Source organism: Amphiprion ocellaris, chromosome 22, assembly GCF_022539595.1.
Source record: "Amphiprion ocellaris isolate individual 3 ecotype Okinawa chromosome 22, ASM2253959v1, whole genome shotgun sequence".
NCBI lineage: Eukaryota > Metazoa > Chordata > Actinopteri > Pomacentridae > Amphiprion > Amphiprion ocellaris.
In genome coordinates this window covers 26,205,866-26,222,927 of record NC_072787.1, presented here as the reverse complement: position 1 = coordinate 26,222,927, position 17,062 = coordinate 26,205,866, and the positions used below count along the sequence as shown (strand labels likewise).

At 36.1% G+C, this 17,062-nt stretch overlaps 1 protein-coding gene across 1 annotated transcript in view; it reads left to right on the top strand.

Moving 5' to 3' along the window:
* The window catches only part of rps6ka3b (ribosomal protein S6 kinase, polypeptide 3b), a 73,955-nt gene that overhangs the window by 13,005 nt on the left and 43,888 nt on the right, over positions 1 to 17,062 (top strand). The window contains exon 2 of the mRNA XM_055007105.1: positions 1,735 to 1,794. Within this exon, the coding sequence (XP_054863080.1) occupies positions 1,735 to 1,794 (60 nt within the window). The remainder of the gene's footprint in view (positions 1 to 1,734; positions 1,795 to 17,062) is intronic.

The following is a 17,062-nucleotide window of genomic DNA, read 5'->3' as shown; positions in this document are numbered from 1 at the left end:
ATCAAAATGCTTTACAGAGAGATGAAATGAGATTATTTGATTGGTTGCAATCCAATAATAAGAATATTTTATTAATAGCTGTGCAATGTTAGTGTCGGAGCTAAAAATTTAATATAAGAAAAATGGTAAAATTAAATAAAACTAAATTAATGATACATTTTTAATATATATATATATTTTTAAAATACATAAATAGAAATGAAGCTAAACAAGAGAAACTTGAAAAAGTTTTTTAAAAATGAAAAAAGTAAAAATGTAATGCTCAGATAATTAATAAAGAGAGAATAAAGGGAGAATTTAAAAAATCAAGATCTAAAAATCCAAAAAAACTATAGAAAAAAGGAAAATGCGAGACTAAATTTATAATATGATAAATATAATTAAAAGAATACACATGTATTTAAAAATTAAAGCAAAGATTTTTAAAAAGTGTAGAAACATTTATGAAAATAATAATAATAATAATAATAAATAAATACGTTAATATTGTTAATGATAATATTTGAAAAAGAAAAAAGTGAAAAATACATAAAGTAGAAAAATAAAAGAAAACAGAAGATACGTTGAATAAAAAACTTAATTTATAATATTGAAAAAAATAAATGTACATAAAAATATATGTGTAATTAAAAATACAGGAAAGATTTAAAAACATAAAGAAGTATAGAAATAGTTTTTAGAACTCCATTAAAAGAAAAATAAACATCTTGATTTTTTTTATAATGTAATAAATATAATAATAAAAAATATGAATAAAAAATTAAGGCAAAGATTAAAAAAATAAAAAAGTGTAGAACAAAGTTTTTAAAAATCCACACAAAGAAAAAATAAACAAAATTGTGAGTAATTAGTATCCAAAGTAAATTAATAATAAATATGATTACAGAATAAATGTGAATTATTTTTTGAAAAATTAAAAATAATAGAAAAAGAAAAAAGTGAAAAATACATAAAATAGAAAAATAAAAGAAAACAGAAGGTACATTAAATATAAAGTTCTAAAAAATTATACATGAATTCAAAATGTAAGGCAAAGATTTAGAAAAATAAAAAAACCCTAGATAATAGGTTTAAAAAAACGAAGATGGAAAAATAAAAATGGTAAATGAAAAACTAAATTTATAATATAATAAAAATTTGCTTGAGTTCATAAGTTAAGGAAGAGATTTAGAAAAATAAAAAAGCATAGAAAAAAGTTTTTATAAATACACACAAAGAAAAAATAAACTAAATTGTCAATAATAAATATATATAATAAATAAATAATAAATATGACAACAAGATATATGTTAAAAATTGTTAATACAAATAACTTAAAAAAGTGAAAATTATTAATAAGATATAATAATGTGTCAATTAATAAATCAAGATAAAAAAAATTATTATAAAAAAGAACAGAAAACTGAATAAACAGCCCAAAGCTTCTAAATTGTGCTAACTGTGGCTGTAAATCCAAACCAGCCTTCCTCTGATATCTGTGTGGGACGTCTCTGTGAATGAAGTCTGAGCAGGTGTTAGCGGTTTCCTCCACAGCCTGTTTTTCAGGTGAACGTGTCGGGACCTGAAGAGGCGACGCTGCAGCGGGTGCTAATTAGCACGTCAGCGCTGCGTGTCAGGAGTGTGTGTGTGTGTGTGTATATGTATATGTGTGTGTGTGTGTATGTGTGTGTGTGTATGTGTGTATGTGTGTGTGTGTTTTAACGCCGACCTCTCTGTGTGTTTGTGTGATTCCAGGATGCACACCAGGACCCGGAGGACTCGGTGGGCGACGACGACTCCATGCCCCCCTGCACCGTAAGTCCACCTCCTCCTCGTCTCCAGATTGTGTTTGGAGGTTTCTGTTAGTCTTTCCTGACATAAACACGGCGTTTGTAGCGACGACAGCTGCTGCAGATCTGCCGTTTGGAGCCTGACTGGCTGCTATTGACGTGTAAACAGGCCTTCCGGTCATTTGTGCATTGACTCGTGTGTGTGTGTGTGTGTGTGTGTGTCTGTGTGTGTGTGAGTTTCATTTGCATCCACACAAAACAGAGTTTTTGCTCTTCGATGATTTATCCGCTGTTTGAGAAAAACTGACGCCCACTCCTGCAGGATAATTGCTGGTATGAAAGTGAAGCACAATGTGGCTCAGCATTAAAGTCGTGAGTCATCTCAGAGCGGAACAATCCTCCCGCGCCGCCTGATATCATCATTTATTTGCGATGCTCATCACATTCTTGGAGTTATTCTGGGATTAGATGTTGGTATTTGGGCTTTAGGTAGATCCACCTTCTCCTTCCTGTGGCCCACTTTCAAACTTTTCGCTGGCTTTGTTTGGGTTGTAGCGGATGAAAGCGTGCTTTGAAATGTGTCTGGTCATGAGTGGGTTAGTGAGCTCAGTTAGAAGATGAATTGGAAAGTGGTAATTCATAAAAACATGGAGGATTAATGCCAGCAGATGTGATATCAACCCACCTGTTGTCTTCATTTACGGGCACCAGAAAATATTGTTTCCTTGTCTGAAAAAAATCAAAAAATTCAACCAAAAAATTCCCCAAATTTCTGAAAATTTGCAAAACTTCTAGGAAGAAAATTCCAATAATTCCTTAAAAGTTTTCCTTTAACATTTTATTTAAAAAAATTAAAAATCCCCCAAATTTGGCAAGAAAATTCTTGTAAATATTTTCAAAAAGTTAGTAAAAATCTTCCAAAAAAATCCTAAAAATATCTAAAGTGACTACATATATATCTGTAAAACTTCTAATATTTTCTTTAAAAACATTCACATAAAAATCAACCAAAATCCAGCAAAATTTGCTGGATTTTCATAAATTTTTTTTCACATTTCTTTTTTCCACCAAAAAAAAAGTGTTGAACAGTCAAACAGTTGCAGAACAACATAAAACGACTACAACGAGACACAAAATCACCCCAAATGGACAAAAAACAGACCATAAAGACCATGAACATGACTGGAATGAGACACAAAAGGACTCTTGAAGGATTCTGAATGACAGAAATCGGCCACAAGACACAATACAACTACAGAGAGATGCAAAATCACAAAAAAGACACACAAACAATTCACTAAGAGGTGCAAAATGACTGTAAAGACACACAAAACAGCCACAGAACAACAGAAAACAACCAAAATAAAACACAAAATCACCCCATATGGACAAAGAATGGACCACAGACACCATGAACATGACCGTAATAAGACACAAAATGACGTTTAAAGGGTTTCAAACGACGGAAAATGACCAAAATAAGACAAAATCACCCCAAATGGACAAAGAATCGACCACAAAGACCATGAACATGACCGTAATCAGACACAAAGGATGCTTAAAGGGTTTTTAACGACAGAAAACGACCACAAGACACAATACAAGTATTGAGAGATGGAAAATGACTCTAAGTACACACAAAACACTTGCAGAACAATAGAAAACAGCCAAAATAAGACACAAAATCACCCTAAATAGACAAAAAAATGGACCCTACATTAGCTACAGATATAAAAACTGACAGTTAAATTCTCCCCTTTAGTTCTTGCTAGACTAGAAAGCAAGAACCATGCAAGGCTTTCATTTGTGTCATTCTTGTTATTTATTATTCTGCATCAAACTTGTGTAATCACACATCAGAATGACGATGCTGAAAGTATAAACAGTGCAGCCCTAAAAGCATCTTCCATTAGCAGATAATTATACAGTACATACAGAATAAAACTGCTGCTAATTAACCCAGCGGAGGCACAGTGCTGCTTCCAGGCGTTTAATCCTGGTTTTGTTTCGTTTTGCTGTTCATTTTTGCAGCTGTGAGAAGCTCTTCTGCTACTAGTTTGTTATCAGCTGCTGACGGTCTTCAGACAGAATAGCTGAAGGATGACTCAGCTTCATGTGTCGGGTCCGTTGTTGGAGATAATCTCGGCCCTGATCTGAACTGATGGATTCATGACCTCCTGTTTGTCAAAGCAGAACCAGAGGAGGCATTTTGGATTTTATTATGAAGCCAGAGTTTCATCTGCAGCCAAGCTGAACTGATGGATTTAGTTGACATGTGAATATTAATGATAACATTAAGGGGATGCAGCGGACTGTGACTCTTCAATTAGGAGCTCCTTTCTGAGTGTGCAGTTTTATATTGTAGTTCAGATTTAATCAGCAAATTTAAATTAAAATGCTCACATTTTGCTTTGATGCTTTAACTCTATATTACAGTATGTTTATCAGTGTTGTGAGCAGGGATTTGTAGGTCTAAATCTGAGGAGTCGTAAGATGAACCTGTTGCTGCTATTTTTCCTCTAACGGCTTCTTTTTTATTCTGAAACACTGGGCGCACTTACCTTCTCAGGTGTTTGTAAATTATTCAAAAGCAGTAATTTGGACAGTCCAAATAAAACCCAAGAGGAAACCAACCCAGAACCCAATTTGCATGCATTAGCTTTCAGAAAAGAAACCAATACAAGGGCGACCTAAGATGCTCCAACTCCCAGATGATGAGATCTTTGCTTCATGTTTTTTTCCTAAATTTCCTACTTTGACGTTAATTAAATTCAAATAAATGTTTTTGTCTGAGTGACCCCAAACTTTTGAACTTTTGGTGTAAATACAAGATAAGACACACCAATCCTAAGGGACTGGATCAGAGTAGATCCACACACAGATGATTAAATTTGATTAACAAACAATTATAAAGCAGCCACAGTCCAATAAAGTAGTCATATATTAATTGTGCTACATGTGAAGTGATAGATGGAAATAGTGAAATATTCCGTCGCCAGCAGGGAGATAAAATAACACAAGATAAGGAGCAATAACTGTGTCAGTTTATAGCCTTAAAATATATTAATCTCATGTAATAAAGGCTGTGAAATTACTTATTATGTTTTATGGCATTTTTTTACTTCTATTAGCCTGCAGGTTTTAATTTTGGTTTAGTCATTTAAAGGGTAATAAAGTCTAAATGAGGAAGCCGGAGGAGGCAACAGTTACAGGACTGGAGTCTGAGTTTACTTTAATTTTCAGTCACTGTTTACACTGAGCTTCCATTGATGAGTAGAGGAACCAAAACTACTGTACTTGGTTATGTTTAGGAAGAGTTCAGGTTTAGGTTTAAATTTCTCACTGTTTCATTTTCAGTCTGTGTTGTTTTCGCTCACCGTTTGCTTTTGTTAATCCGACAAAATGACTCGGTTAAATTTAGGTTCCAAAGTTGCTTGGTTATGTTGAAGAAAAGATCATGGTTAAGGCTAAAATATTCACATTCAAGCATTTTCCTGCTGCTGTTTCTCTGTTTTTAGTCACTACTTTCTGTCGTTTTCACCCACTGTTTGTTTTTGTTTACGCTACAGAACTACTTGGTGAAGTTTAATGCGTAAAACTACTTGGTTATGTTTCGGAAAAGATCATTATTTAGGTGAAAAACACCCGTTCAAATGCTTTTTAGGTACTTCTTAGTTTTTATTTGCTGTTTCTTGTCATTTTTAGTCACTGTTTGCAGTTTGGTTCAGTTTAAGCTCCAAAGCTACTTGGTTATTTCCAAGAAAAGGTCATTGTTATTGTTAATATACTCCAATTCAAGGGTTTTCCAGTTGCTGTTTCCTGATTTTAGTCACTGGTTTTTGTCGTTTTCACTCACTGTTTGCTTTTGTTTATCCTGCAAAATTATTTAGGTAAGTTTTGGTTCTGAAACTACCAAAGAAAAGATGACAGTTGAAGTAAGAATACTCCCATTCAAGCGTTTTCCAGTTGCTGTTTCTATTTGGTTATGCTCAGCAAAAGATCACGGTTTATGCTGAAATTTTGCTTTCCACTTAGTTTTCCAGTCACTGTTTTCTTTAGTTTTTAGTTGATGTTTGCTGTTGTTTATGCAACAAAAAAAACCCTTGGTGAAGTTGAGACACCACAAGGACTTGGTTTTGTGTCGGACGAGGTAATAGCTTGGGTTAAAATACACCTGTTCAAATGCTTTTCAGTTGCGGTTTAATTTTAAGTTGTCATTTTCAATCACCGTTTGCTTGTTAAGAAAAAGCTTGTGGTTTGGGGCTAAAATACATCCGTTCAAGTCCCTGTTGACCTTTTCTTCAATGCTGACTTTAGTTCACTAAATGTACTTGTTTGCGATTCGGAAAAGATCTTGGGTCGAGTTAAAAACTACTCTTAAAAATGTAGGATAGTCTCGGATTTTCGATTTCCAGTGAGATTGTATTGTTTGTTTAGTACTGTTTTCTACAACGCTTCATTTTTTAGTCTGTCTTTACGTCCTCTACTGGAACAGAAACTCTAGAGTCCTTTGAACATCAGTTGTTTATCAGCTGTAGCCAACTAGCCTTTAAAACTGCCGATGCGTGTGGTTCTTTAAAGGATAGTGTCTTTTCTTAGTGACTGTATTTGAATTCCTTCATCCACTGGGGTGTTCGACTTATCTAGACCCAACTTAGACTGAGTACGATCAGGTCAAATCCAGCTCCTGGTTCGGTAATGATTTAATGGACGTACACACTGCTTGGAGGTACGTTTTAAAGGGTACCAAACTTTAATGTAACGCTATCAGCAGCCTGATGTTTCCACCTGAAGAAAACAGGTCTGACTTTCATCTTACTTTGAGGGCCATCCTAGTTGCCTGCTGTGTGTATTGCGCAGTGTGTAGTGTGTGTGTGTTGTTGTGTAGTGCGTGTGTGTGTGTTGGCGGCAGGCAGGGCAGCTGCAAGCATCGATTTTTAAATGCAGAGGAGATGGCTTATGGATCGACTGAGAAGAGCTGAGCACTCATTACCTCACTCTCCAGAGTCTGCAGCGAACACACACACACACACACACACACACACACACCCACACACACACACACACACACACACACACACACACACACACACACACACACACACACACACACACACACACACACACACACACACACACACACACACAGGTTCGGAAGCTCTTAGGCAAGAAGCTGGATGTGAAAACGTTGTGAAAATCGCATCAAAATGGGTGTGAGAATGAATATATTACAAGGCTGTTAATGATTGAGCTGGACGTTTCCATTGGTGTGAAGTGTGTGTGTGTGCAGGTGTGTGCAGGTGTATGCAGGTGTGTGTGTTGTCTCAGGTTAAACTGGGGTAATGAGGCAGCTTTCTCTGTCACGTAGCTGAAAGTCTCGAGTGTGAAGCTGACACAGATACTTGTTCTGTACTTGTGAGGACATTGACTGAACTCTAACTGATGACACTTCAATTCAGTTCAATTTTATTTATATAGCACCAATTACAGGTCAAATTGTCTCAAGACGCTTTACAGAACCCATATACCCAGACCCCCAGAGCAAAAATCCACAGACAGGAGCTTATTGACAACTATTCTGATAATCGATTATTTGTTGTAGTGCTTTTTCAAAGCCAAACAGCAAAATATTGGTAGTTCTATCCTTTTGAATAACAGTATTTGATGCTTTTCTTTCTCATTCATGCTACTGTAGAATACTGGTCAAAGAAAATATGAAATTCAACAATTTTGCAGTAGTACATTGCATTATTGTGTTGTGTTGCTACTATAGGATTCATCAACACATGGGTTGGACATGCAACTGCACAGCTAAAGCCATAGAAAGAACTAACTGTGCATAGCTAAAGTCTGGAAAAAGAGCTAATTGCACAGTTAGTCATAGAAAGTGCAAAGCTACAGTCAGAAAAAGTGCCAACTGCACAGCTACAATCATAAAACGAGCTAACTGCACAGCTAAAGACAGCTAAATATTGTTTGTAAGTATAGCTAGCTGCAGAAGCACTCGATTTGTTGAAGCAAAGGACTGTGAATAATATTATGTTCATGGTAATGTTCTTAAAAAATAGTGATCAGAATGGAGACGTTTATCCAAAAGGCAGACATCAGTATAATAATATTTTTAAAGATAACATTCAGGACTCATGGAAGTAATTTTTTTGAGGTAAATAGTTTTCTTAAAAATAAACTTCTAAACATCTGTTCTCTGCTCCTGTAGTTCTTCCACTCTTGCATGGCACAGCTTTACTAAAATCTCCTCACTTTCAAGGCTTAAAAGGTTTCAGCGGTCCTCACTAGTGTAGACTCTTCACCAACACACACACACACACACACACACACACACAGACACCCACTCACTCCTCGGAGCTCATTCACAGACTCACAAACACTTAAATCACAACACAGTGGAGTCTGCTGGTGGTTGAGTCGGTAACACTCAGCACTACTGGGGATGCGACTGTGAGAACACTTGACATACTGACTGTGCTGCTGCTCAGTGTTGAGTAACTGTCTCACACACACACACACACACACACACACACACACACACACACACACACACACACACACACACACACACACACACACACACACACACCCACTCAGCGACGCCCCCAGCGAGGCAGAAAATGGTTTCCAGATAGCGTTAGGAACATCGCTGCTCTCTGAGGGACCAACTAACATCTGCTGCCATCTGCTGCTGCTGCTGCTACGCCGTGTGTGTGTGTGTGTGTGTGTGTGTGTGTGCATGTGCATGTGCATGTGCATGTGCATGTGCATGTGCATGTACGTGTTGGACGGTATCGTGTCTCATCAGGATGAGGTCACTTGTTCGCTGTGGGAGAAGCCGACTCTGACCTCCGTCCTGAACCTCGTGCACACACACGGACCGACACGTGCACCAGCTTTGTACTTTTTCTACGAAGCCATAAATCTTTTTAATTACTTTTTTAATATTTAATTAATCTGCAAATCTGAGTTTTGTAACTGCGAGGTTCGGTATTGTCCTCTGAGATTAGGCAGCTCTTCTAAATCTTTTAGCAGTTTTATGATTATTCGCTTAAAGCTGGTGCAAAACTATAGAAAATACAAAATGAGATGAACTTTATTGATCCCTCAGTGGAGAAATTTAGATGTTACAGCAGCTGGATGCAGATACGGTATGAATACAGCAGAACAAGAATTACAGAAAGTCATAAGGCTAAATAAAATGCAGCTATATGATCTGTTTCTGGCATCAAATTTGATCTGAAAGTGACTTTATGAGATTTTAGAGCTGCAACGTGATTATTTATAGAATATTTCTGAGAAAAGTCCATTTAAGACGCTTATTTTGTATGTTCAGTGGACTAAAAATTGCAGAAATTCAGCTAAAAATTATATAAAACAGCTCTTTTTGCTTTATAAATGTATTTTTTAAAGCTTTAAGGACATATTATTTCATTAAAGTAATGAAAAACAGCTAATTGCACAGTTAAAGTCATGAAAGAGACGAACAATGTGCAGGAGATGATGAGTTTACACCTGGATATGTACATAAATGACACGATGACTATACATATGTGCAGCTATGGCATGAAAATACAGCAGAATTTTCAGCTACATGGCCTCAAATTTGATCTGAAAGTGACTTTGTGAGATTTTAGAGCTGCAACATGATTATTTAAAGAATATTTATCAGAAAAGTCCACTGAAAACTCTTTGTAAGTGTATTTTTTAACCCTCGTGTCGTCCTGCGGGTCAAAATTGACCTGTTTTAAAGTTTCAAAATGTGGGAAAAAAATATATTTTCACAGTGAAACTTCTGATGTTCACATTGTCAACATTTTTGGGAAATCTTTGAACATTTTTTGGTGGAAAAAAAGAAATGTTCAAAATGTTTCTTAAGAACATTCACAAAAAAATCTACCAAAATCCAGCGAATTTCGCAGGATTTTTGTTGATTTTTATGTGAATTTTCTTAAAGAAAATATTAGAAGTTTTACTGATATATATGGAATCACTTTAGATATTTTAAGGATTTTTTTGGAAGATTTTTTGAAAATATTTACAAGAATTTTCTTGCCAAATTTGGGGGATTTTTTAAAAATAAAACTTTTAAGGGAAACTTTTAAGGAATTATTGGAATTTTCTTCCTGAAGGTTTTGCAAATTTTTGGAAATTTGGGAATTTTTTTTCAGAATTTTGGGATTTTTTTTTCAGACAAGGAAACAATATTTTTTGGTGCCTGTAAATGAGGACAACATGAGGGTTAAAAGTTTAAGGACATATGATAAAAGGTTCCAGTTTAGTAGCATATATTTAACTTGGGAGGTGATTATTGATTACAAAATGAAACGTGTCAGGCATCCGTTAACCTATTTCCTGGGAAGAACCCTGTCATTGATTAATCAGTCGGTTCTTTCAGCATCACAATGTTTACTGAGCAGCTGCCAGGTGGTTCCAGGTTAAAGATCCAACCCGTAGATGTCCGTCATGACTCCCTTTAGCTCCTCGTTTGTCTGTTTGAACCCTTAAATGTAAAAGATAGTTTCTGTTCAGTGCGTCGAGTGCATTTGAGTCTCCTCGACTTGAGTTTTGTGGGCAAAGCAGCAGTTTGAACATCTGGAGGAAGCTCTGGTCAAGTTTTCTGGTCGGCCGAGTCAAAAAAAAACACAAAGTAAAGATAAAACGTCCTGCATTAGACAGACTGATACCATATGTTGGTGGATTCATGTGATCAGTGCATGTTTTTTGCTTAGGTGCTTGTCGGGATGATTAAAATGACACGTTTATTTTGTAAAACCAGTCCAACCTGCAGCTAAACTGGAGCAGTGAGGTGATAGCAACTGGTTTTAAAGAACACATCAGTTCCAACATGGTGCCTAAACTGGGTAATAGGCATAATTATAACATGATTCCTTTAATAGCATGAATAACATGTTTGTTAGCAACAAAAACTATACAGAGAAGCTTTTAATTTGAAGTACAAGTGTATTTTAAGTTGGAGATTAAATTATAGATACATCAGCTAAGGTTTGTTACGCTTCAAAACTGCCCTGATTATGCACATGTTGGCTGTTGGACCACTACTTTTATTTGCCACACAATAATACCAAATAAAAATATATAAATTTGAAAAAATATGACCCTCCATGTTAGCAAATGGGACATGAGCGAAACTTAAAAAATAAATCTCCAATAAATTTTTCCCAAAATATAATATTTGCCAAGTTTTGGTTTTCTTACCACACTGATGATGAATTTGTGATTTATTAGTTATTTGATGCTATTATAAATATGTGTATTGTCATGATTGACGGTTGAATAAAGTAGCTGTGAAGTCGACCAGTGTTGGTACAAACCTTAGTGTGACCTTTTGTGTAAAGCTGTTAACACACAAGTGCCGTTAATCAATATCCAGCAGCATTATCAATCAATAATTGATTAAACGATAGCACAAACTAAGCATGGTGGACACGAGGCTAACACTAGAAATTTGCTGTGCCTCCTAGCCTATCTGGAGAAACGTAACATTGTTCTATTATTTGATTCATTTTATTTTTTGTTCTGACAGACACCTCACAAAACATCACAAAAAGCACTGCCGTCTTTACAAATCATGAAATTAGCCACTTTTACAGTGGCTAATGCAATGCTAACAGTTAACGGCTAAGTTAGTAAACAGCCACAAACCCTGAAAGTGTGCCTGGAAAATAATAACTAATGAAGTTTGTATATATGGACAGAAAACCCCATTTAATTCACTTGTTGTTATCAGTGCAACTGGAACTTTTCTGACCATGTTGGACTAAGGCTAACAGTATGAAGTTTGCTGTGCCTGTTAGCCTGTGGCTAATGCTAACCAGAGTACTGTAACATCTTTATAAAGTAAGATGAACAACCTGCAAAAAGCTGAACAAGAAGTACAGCCGTCTTCATAAATCAGAAAAAGAGCTGCTTTCACTGTGGCTTAGACTATGCTAGCGGCTAGCAGCTAAGTTAGGAGGCAGCCACAGATTACCCTGAAACAGTGTTTGGAATACAATAACTAATAAAGCTGTGAGATTTGGGAGTTAGTGGACAATAAAATTGACAGAACAGTGAAAGACTGACAAAATAGAAAAGTAATGTAGGTACGAAAATCACAGAATAATTCAGTTTTTGTTATCAGTGCAGCTGGAAGTCGTTTTAGGCTAATGCTGTCACTGAGAGTTTTAGCTTGTGGCTAACGCCTTCTGGAGTACTTGAACACTTTTTTAGTAAGATTAACTTTAAAACTCTGCTCTTACTGTGTATGGACACAACCTGCTAAACAAAACAAACACAAACACAACCACATCCACAAATCAGGACGTTAGCTGTGTTCCCAGTGGCTAAGGCTATGCTAACGGCTAGCAACTAATTTAAGAGGCAGCCACAGATTAACATGAAAAAGAGTAACTAATAATGCTTGAATATATGAACCCTAGCTGGCAATAAAGTGATAAAACTGTGAAAGATGAAAAAACTGCAGTAATAATTTAATAATTTATTAGGCTATTATTATTAACGAATGTTTAATATATAACATTTAATTTGTTCTGGTTATCTGTCTTTCTTTATTCGCGACAAGTTTTATGATCATAGTATTGTTTTATTGTCTATTTTTAATTTGAGCTGGATGAGGCATGTCAGTAACGACGTCAGGGAATCCGATCCAGTCGGTGTTTTCTCAGGGAAAGTCCAAAACAGCCACAACTTTTCCAGCAGCAGCAGCAGCAGGCGGCTAACACAGCATAAAATCACTGTAACGGAGTCTGACACAACATGTGGACCCTCGTTTCCTCTTTTCAGACCATTTTTCCTGACAGATTAAACTAAATTATTCATTACTCCCACGGGAACAAAGGCTCTTCTACCACAAATGCAAAAAAACGTAATGAATTTCCTTATTAGAAGTCATTTTCAGATTCCATAAATCAGCCAGTGTGTGTGTGTGTTGGCCGTGTGCGTTGTGTTCGCTGGCAGATGGTGTTTAATCTTCTGCGGCCATCTGGACTGACTTTCTCTGGCGTCTTTTAAACGCCCACACACACACACACACACACACACACACACACACACACACACACACACACACACACACACACACACACACACACACTGAGCGTGCTCCAGGTGCGTGTTGTCTGACGGAGGGATCAGGTAGACTAGACGCTTCCTTAAAAACAACTTTAAAATCCACTTGCAGGTTCAGCGGTGGCAGCCTCTGAACCTGAACCTGTGAGTTGCTGCGTGTTGTGGCTAAACAATGGTGAAAAAATACCTAAAAAATAGTAAAAACTGTGGAATACTGTAATGTTCAATAACCGTAAAAATAACAGCAAATATCAGTAAAATAATGAGATTTAAATACAGTAAAACAATGACTAAAACAATTTTAGTCACACAATGTAAAAGAATTTGTCTAAATACATTATTATTTTATTTATGCATAATAATATACATTATGTATAGTTTTGGCCTGTTTTTTGCCGTAAATATGTGAATTAATAGTTTTTTTCTTTGATTTTTGTAGTTGTTTTCTTGGAAAATACAGATTTTTGATGTTATTTACAAATATGGGCTTTTTTGTGGTTAGTGTGTAAATTAATACTTTTACTGGGATGTTATTAGACATTATCTGTAATTTAGTGCAAGGAAAATCTGTAAAACTACAGTAAAAAGAATTAATAATTTTTCAGTCCTTAATACACACTATTTTTCTTATAAATAATGGCAAATATCTGTGTAAAAAGATGTAATTTTGAGCTGATTTAAATACCGTACAACTAATTATATGGTCACATATCGAACAAATTATTATCCATAAATTTATTTAACTATTTTTTTAAAAATAATTTTAAAATGCTTGTGCTACTTAGAGTTTCTGTTTTTTGACAGTTAAGATGTAAAAAAAAAAAAAGAAAGTAATTTTTAGAAGACATTTATCTGTAATTTAACAAAATAGGAAAAATCTGTAAAATAATCATTTATTTATTTTATCATTTTCAATTCTCAGTATTCTATTTTTTTTCAAATAACAGTAAATAACTCCCAAAGAACATTGATATACATTTGTGAATAAATATTTCTAGCTGATTTAAATAAAAGTTAAATGGTGTATTGTTTATGGTCTTGCGTGGCAAAGAACAAATTAAATAATATAATTTTTTGACCTGTTGTTTAATGTATTTTTTTTTTCAATGATTTTTCTACTCATATGTGTGATTTACCAAAACAGGGAAATTCTATAAAGTTAAAGTAAACTGTTCATAAAATTACAGGTAAAAACAGGATTTTTTAAAAAACAGTTTCAGCCCATTTTTTAAGCTTTATATGTAAATAGTACCCATTTCTTGGTGATTTTCCTAGTTATATGTGTGATTTACCAAATCAGGGAAATTGTGTAAAATTACAGTAAATTGTTAATAAAACTACAGTTAAAAACATGTCAAAAAGAGTCGTCTTCAGATTTTGTTAGTTCTTTTGTAAAAGGAGTTGTTTTAGTGTTCGGGTTTCGGCACTTAGTGGCCGTTTGTTTGCTTGTGGCCATTCTCCATTGTGTGTGTGTGTGTGTGTGTGTGTGTGTAGGTGTGTGTGTGTGTGTGTGTCTGTGTGTCTGTGTGTGTGTGTGTTAGAGGGAGGCAGGAAGTGTGTGTGTGTGTGTGTGTGTGTGTGTGTGTGTGTGTGTGTGTGTGTGTGTGTGTATGTGTCGAGGCTTGAACACCTAAAATGGAAAGCTCCGCCCACGCCGGCTAGAGTGGATATTGATGGATCCAGAGGGCGAGCGAGGAAGAGCATTATTGATTGATAGGGAGAGGCACGAAGTCAGGGAGTGTGTGTGTGTGTGTGTGTGTGTGCTCGTCTGTGTGCACGTGGTGTAGGTGTGTGTGTGTGTGTGTGTGTGTGTGTGTGTGTGTGGGTGTGTGTGTGTGTGTGTGTGTAGGTGTGTGTGTGTAGGTGTGTGTGTGTGTGTGTCTGTGTGTCTGTGTGTGTGTGTGTTAGAGGGAGGCAGGAAGTGTGTGTGTGTGTGTGTGTGTGTGTGTGTGTGTGTGTGTGTGTGTGTGTGTGTGTGTGTGTGTGTGTGTGTGTGTGTGTATGTGTCGAGGCTTGAACACCTAAAATGGAAAGCTCCGCCCACGCCGGCTAGAGTGGATATTGATGGATCCAGAGGGCGAGCGAGGAAGAGCATTATTGATTGATAGGGAGAGGCACGAAGTCAGGGAGTGTGTGTGTGTGTGTGTGTGTGTGTGCTCGTCTGTGTGCACGTGGTGTAGGTGTGTATGTGTGTGTGTGTGTGTGTGTGTGTGTGTGTGTGTGTGTGGGTGTGTGTGTGTGTGTGTGTGTAGGTGTGTGTGTGTAGGTGTGTGTGTGTGTGTCTGCGTGTGTGTGTGTGTCTGCGTGTGTCTGTGTGTGTTTGTGTGTGTCTGTGTGTGTGTCTGTGGGTGTGTGTGTGTGTGTGTGTGTCTGTGTGTGTGTCTGTCTGTCTGGGTGTGTCTGTGTCTGTGTGTGTCTGTGTCTGTGTGTGTCTGTGTCCACGCTGTGAACGAGGCATTGTGGGTTTTGCCGTTGTGAGGTCATGGGGCGATGATGTAATCTGTGTAACCCGGCGCCGTGTTTCCTGAACTCTCCAGGAACGGACCAATCACGGAGCGGCAGCAGACAAACAGTTTTCTTGTACTTTTGAGAACCCTGATGGACGACCTCTGACCTTTACCTTCAGCCTCACTTATCATTAAAATTAAAAGCTTTTACTAACACACACTGTAAAAAATCAGCTGTTTCCAACTAATAATTAACAGTTTTTAAATCTATTTTGTGAGTGAATTCACACAAAAAAGTTTAATTTTCATGTTAGCCGTGTAAACAAACAAGCCAAACTGTAAACAATATCCATATGAAATTATTGTAATGGTCAGTTGTTATTTAACAAGATAACATTACATTTTAAAAAAATCAACTATAAATATTACAATTTTACAGATATATGCTATTAATTGAAAAAAGAAACATGACATGTCAACTGTAAAAAGAAAAAGAAAACTTTAAAAAAAAAATAAACAGGCCCAAACTGTTCATTATTATCCACATTAATAATCTTTATTTTTATATTAATGGTCATTTGTTGTTAAAGAATGATTTACTGTAAAAGTACACTTAAAAAGAAATAATAATACAACTGCAAATATTGCAATTTTACAGATGTTTTCCATTAATTGGGGAAAAAAATGATATTAAGGATTGAAAAGTATAAATTTTCCATGTTGACTGTAAAAAAATTAAATTTATTATTAATTTTTTAAAATTAATTTTGAATAAGAAACTTTCCAAAACTGTACATTATATTATCCACATTAATAATCTGTATATTCACTTTATTATTTACAGCGTTTGATTGTGAAATTGCACCATTTAACTGTATTAAAATCAGCTAAAAATATCATTATTTTGCTGATTTTAACACTTATTTGACAGAAAAGTAAAGTATATCAACAGTTTTTACTTGTTTTTGCTGCAATAATTATTAAATTTCAAGCTAAAATCCCTGCTCTCATTGTTAACACTCTTCTGGAAGTAGAATATTATTGATAATATTCTGCTACGTGGCTGAAAAGCTAAGTTTTTCCGTGATCTAAGCAAGAAAAGTCCCGGCTAACATGTCAGTGAACTGTCCTCTGTGGATATTTTTAACCTCGTATGTATAGAAGCTCCTGGAGAGTCAGGAGGGAGTTTCCTCTGATCATGGGGGGTTTCCTCTGGAGATGTTTCTGCTTTTATTTTTGGATTCCTGTTCATTTCCTGTCCTGTTTTCATTATATACTCTCTCCGTTTGATGAACATTGGAAAATATTGAGTTTTAATGCTATCGAGAGGGAAAATTCTCTCCAAAGTCTCACTGACCCAAGCTGGAATTTGACACTGAGGCTCTAAACCAGCCTCGCCTTCATCCTCCTCCTCCTCCTCGTCTTCATCCTCCTCCTCATGTGGAATTTCATGTCTCGGTTTTCCCCTCATCTCAGGATCAGCGCTAACGCTCACATAGCGTCCTCTCAGTCGGCCTCCCTTCTGATTTATCGGGGCGTATTGTTTACTCTCCTCTCCTCTATTTCCTGTCTTTAACTCCTCTTCTTGTTTCCTCTCCTTTAAAGGTTTTTGTCCTTCTGTAAATGTGTTTTTTTTCAGTGCCTGTAGCTTTAAATGTAGCTGAGCTGCTGCTGTCCCCACCCCCTTCAGGAAGAAAACTCTCTGCGTCTGTGATTGACAGCAGACTCAGATTCTCAACACACATT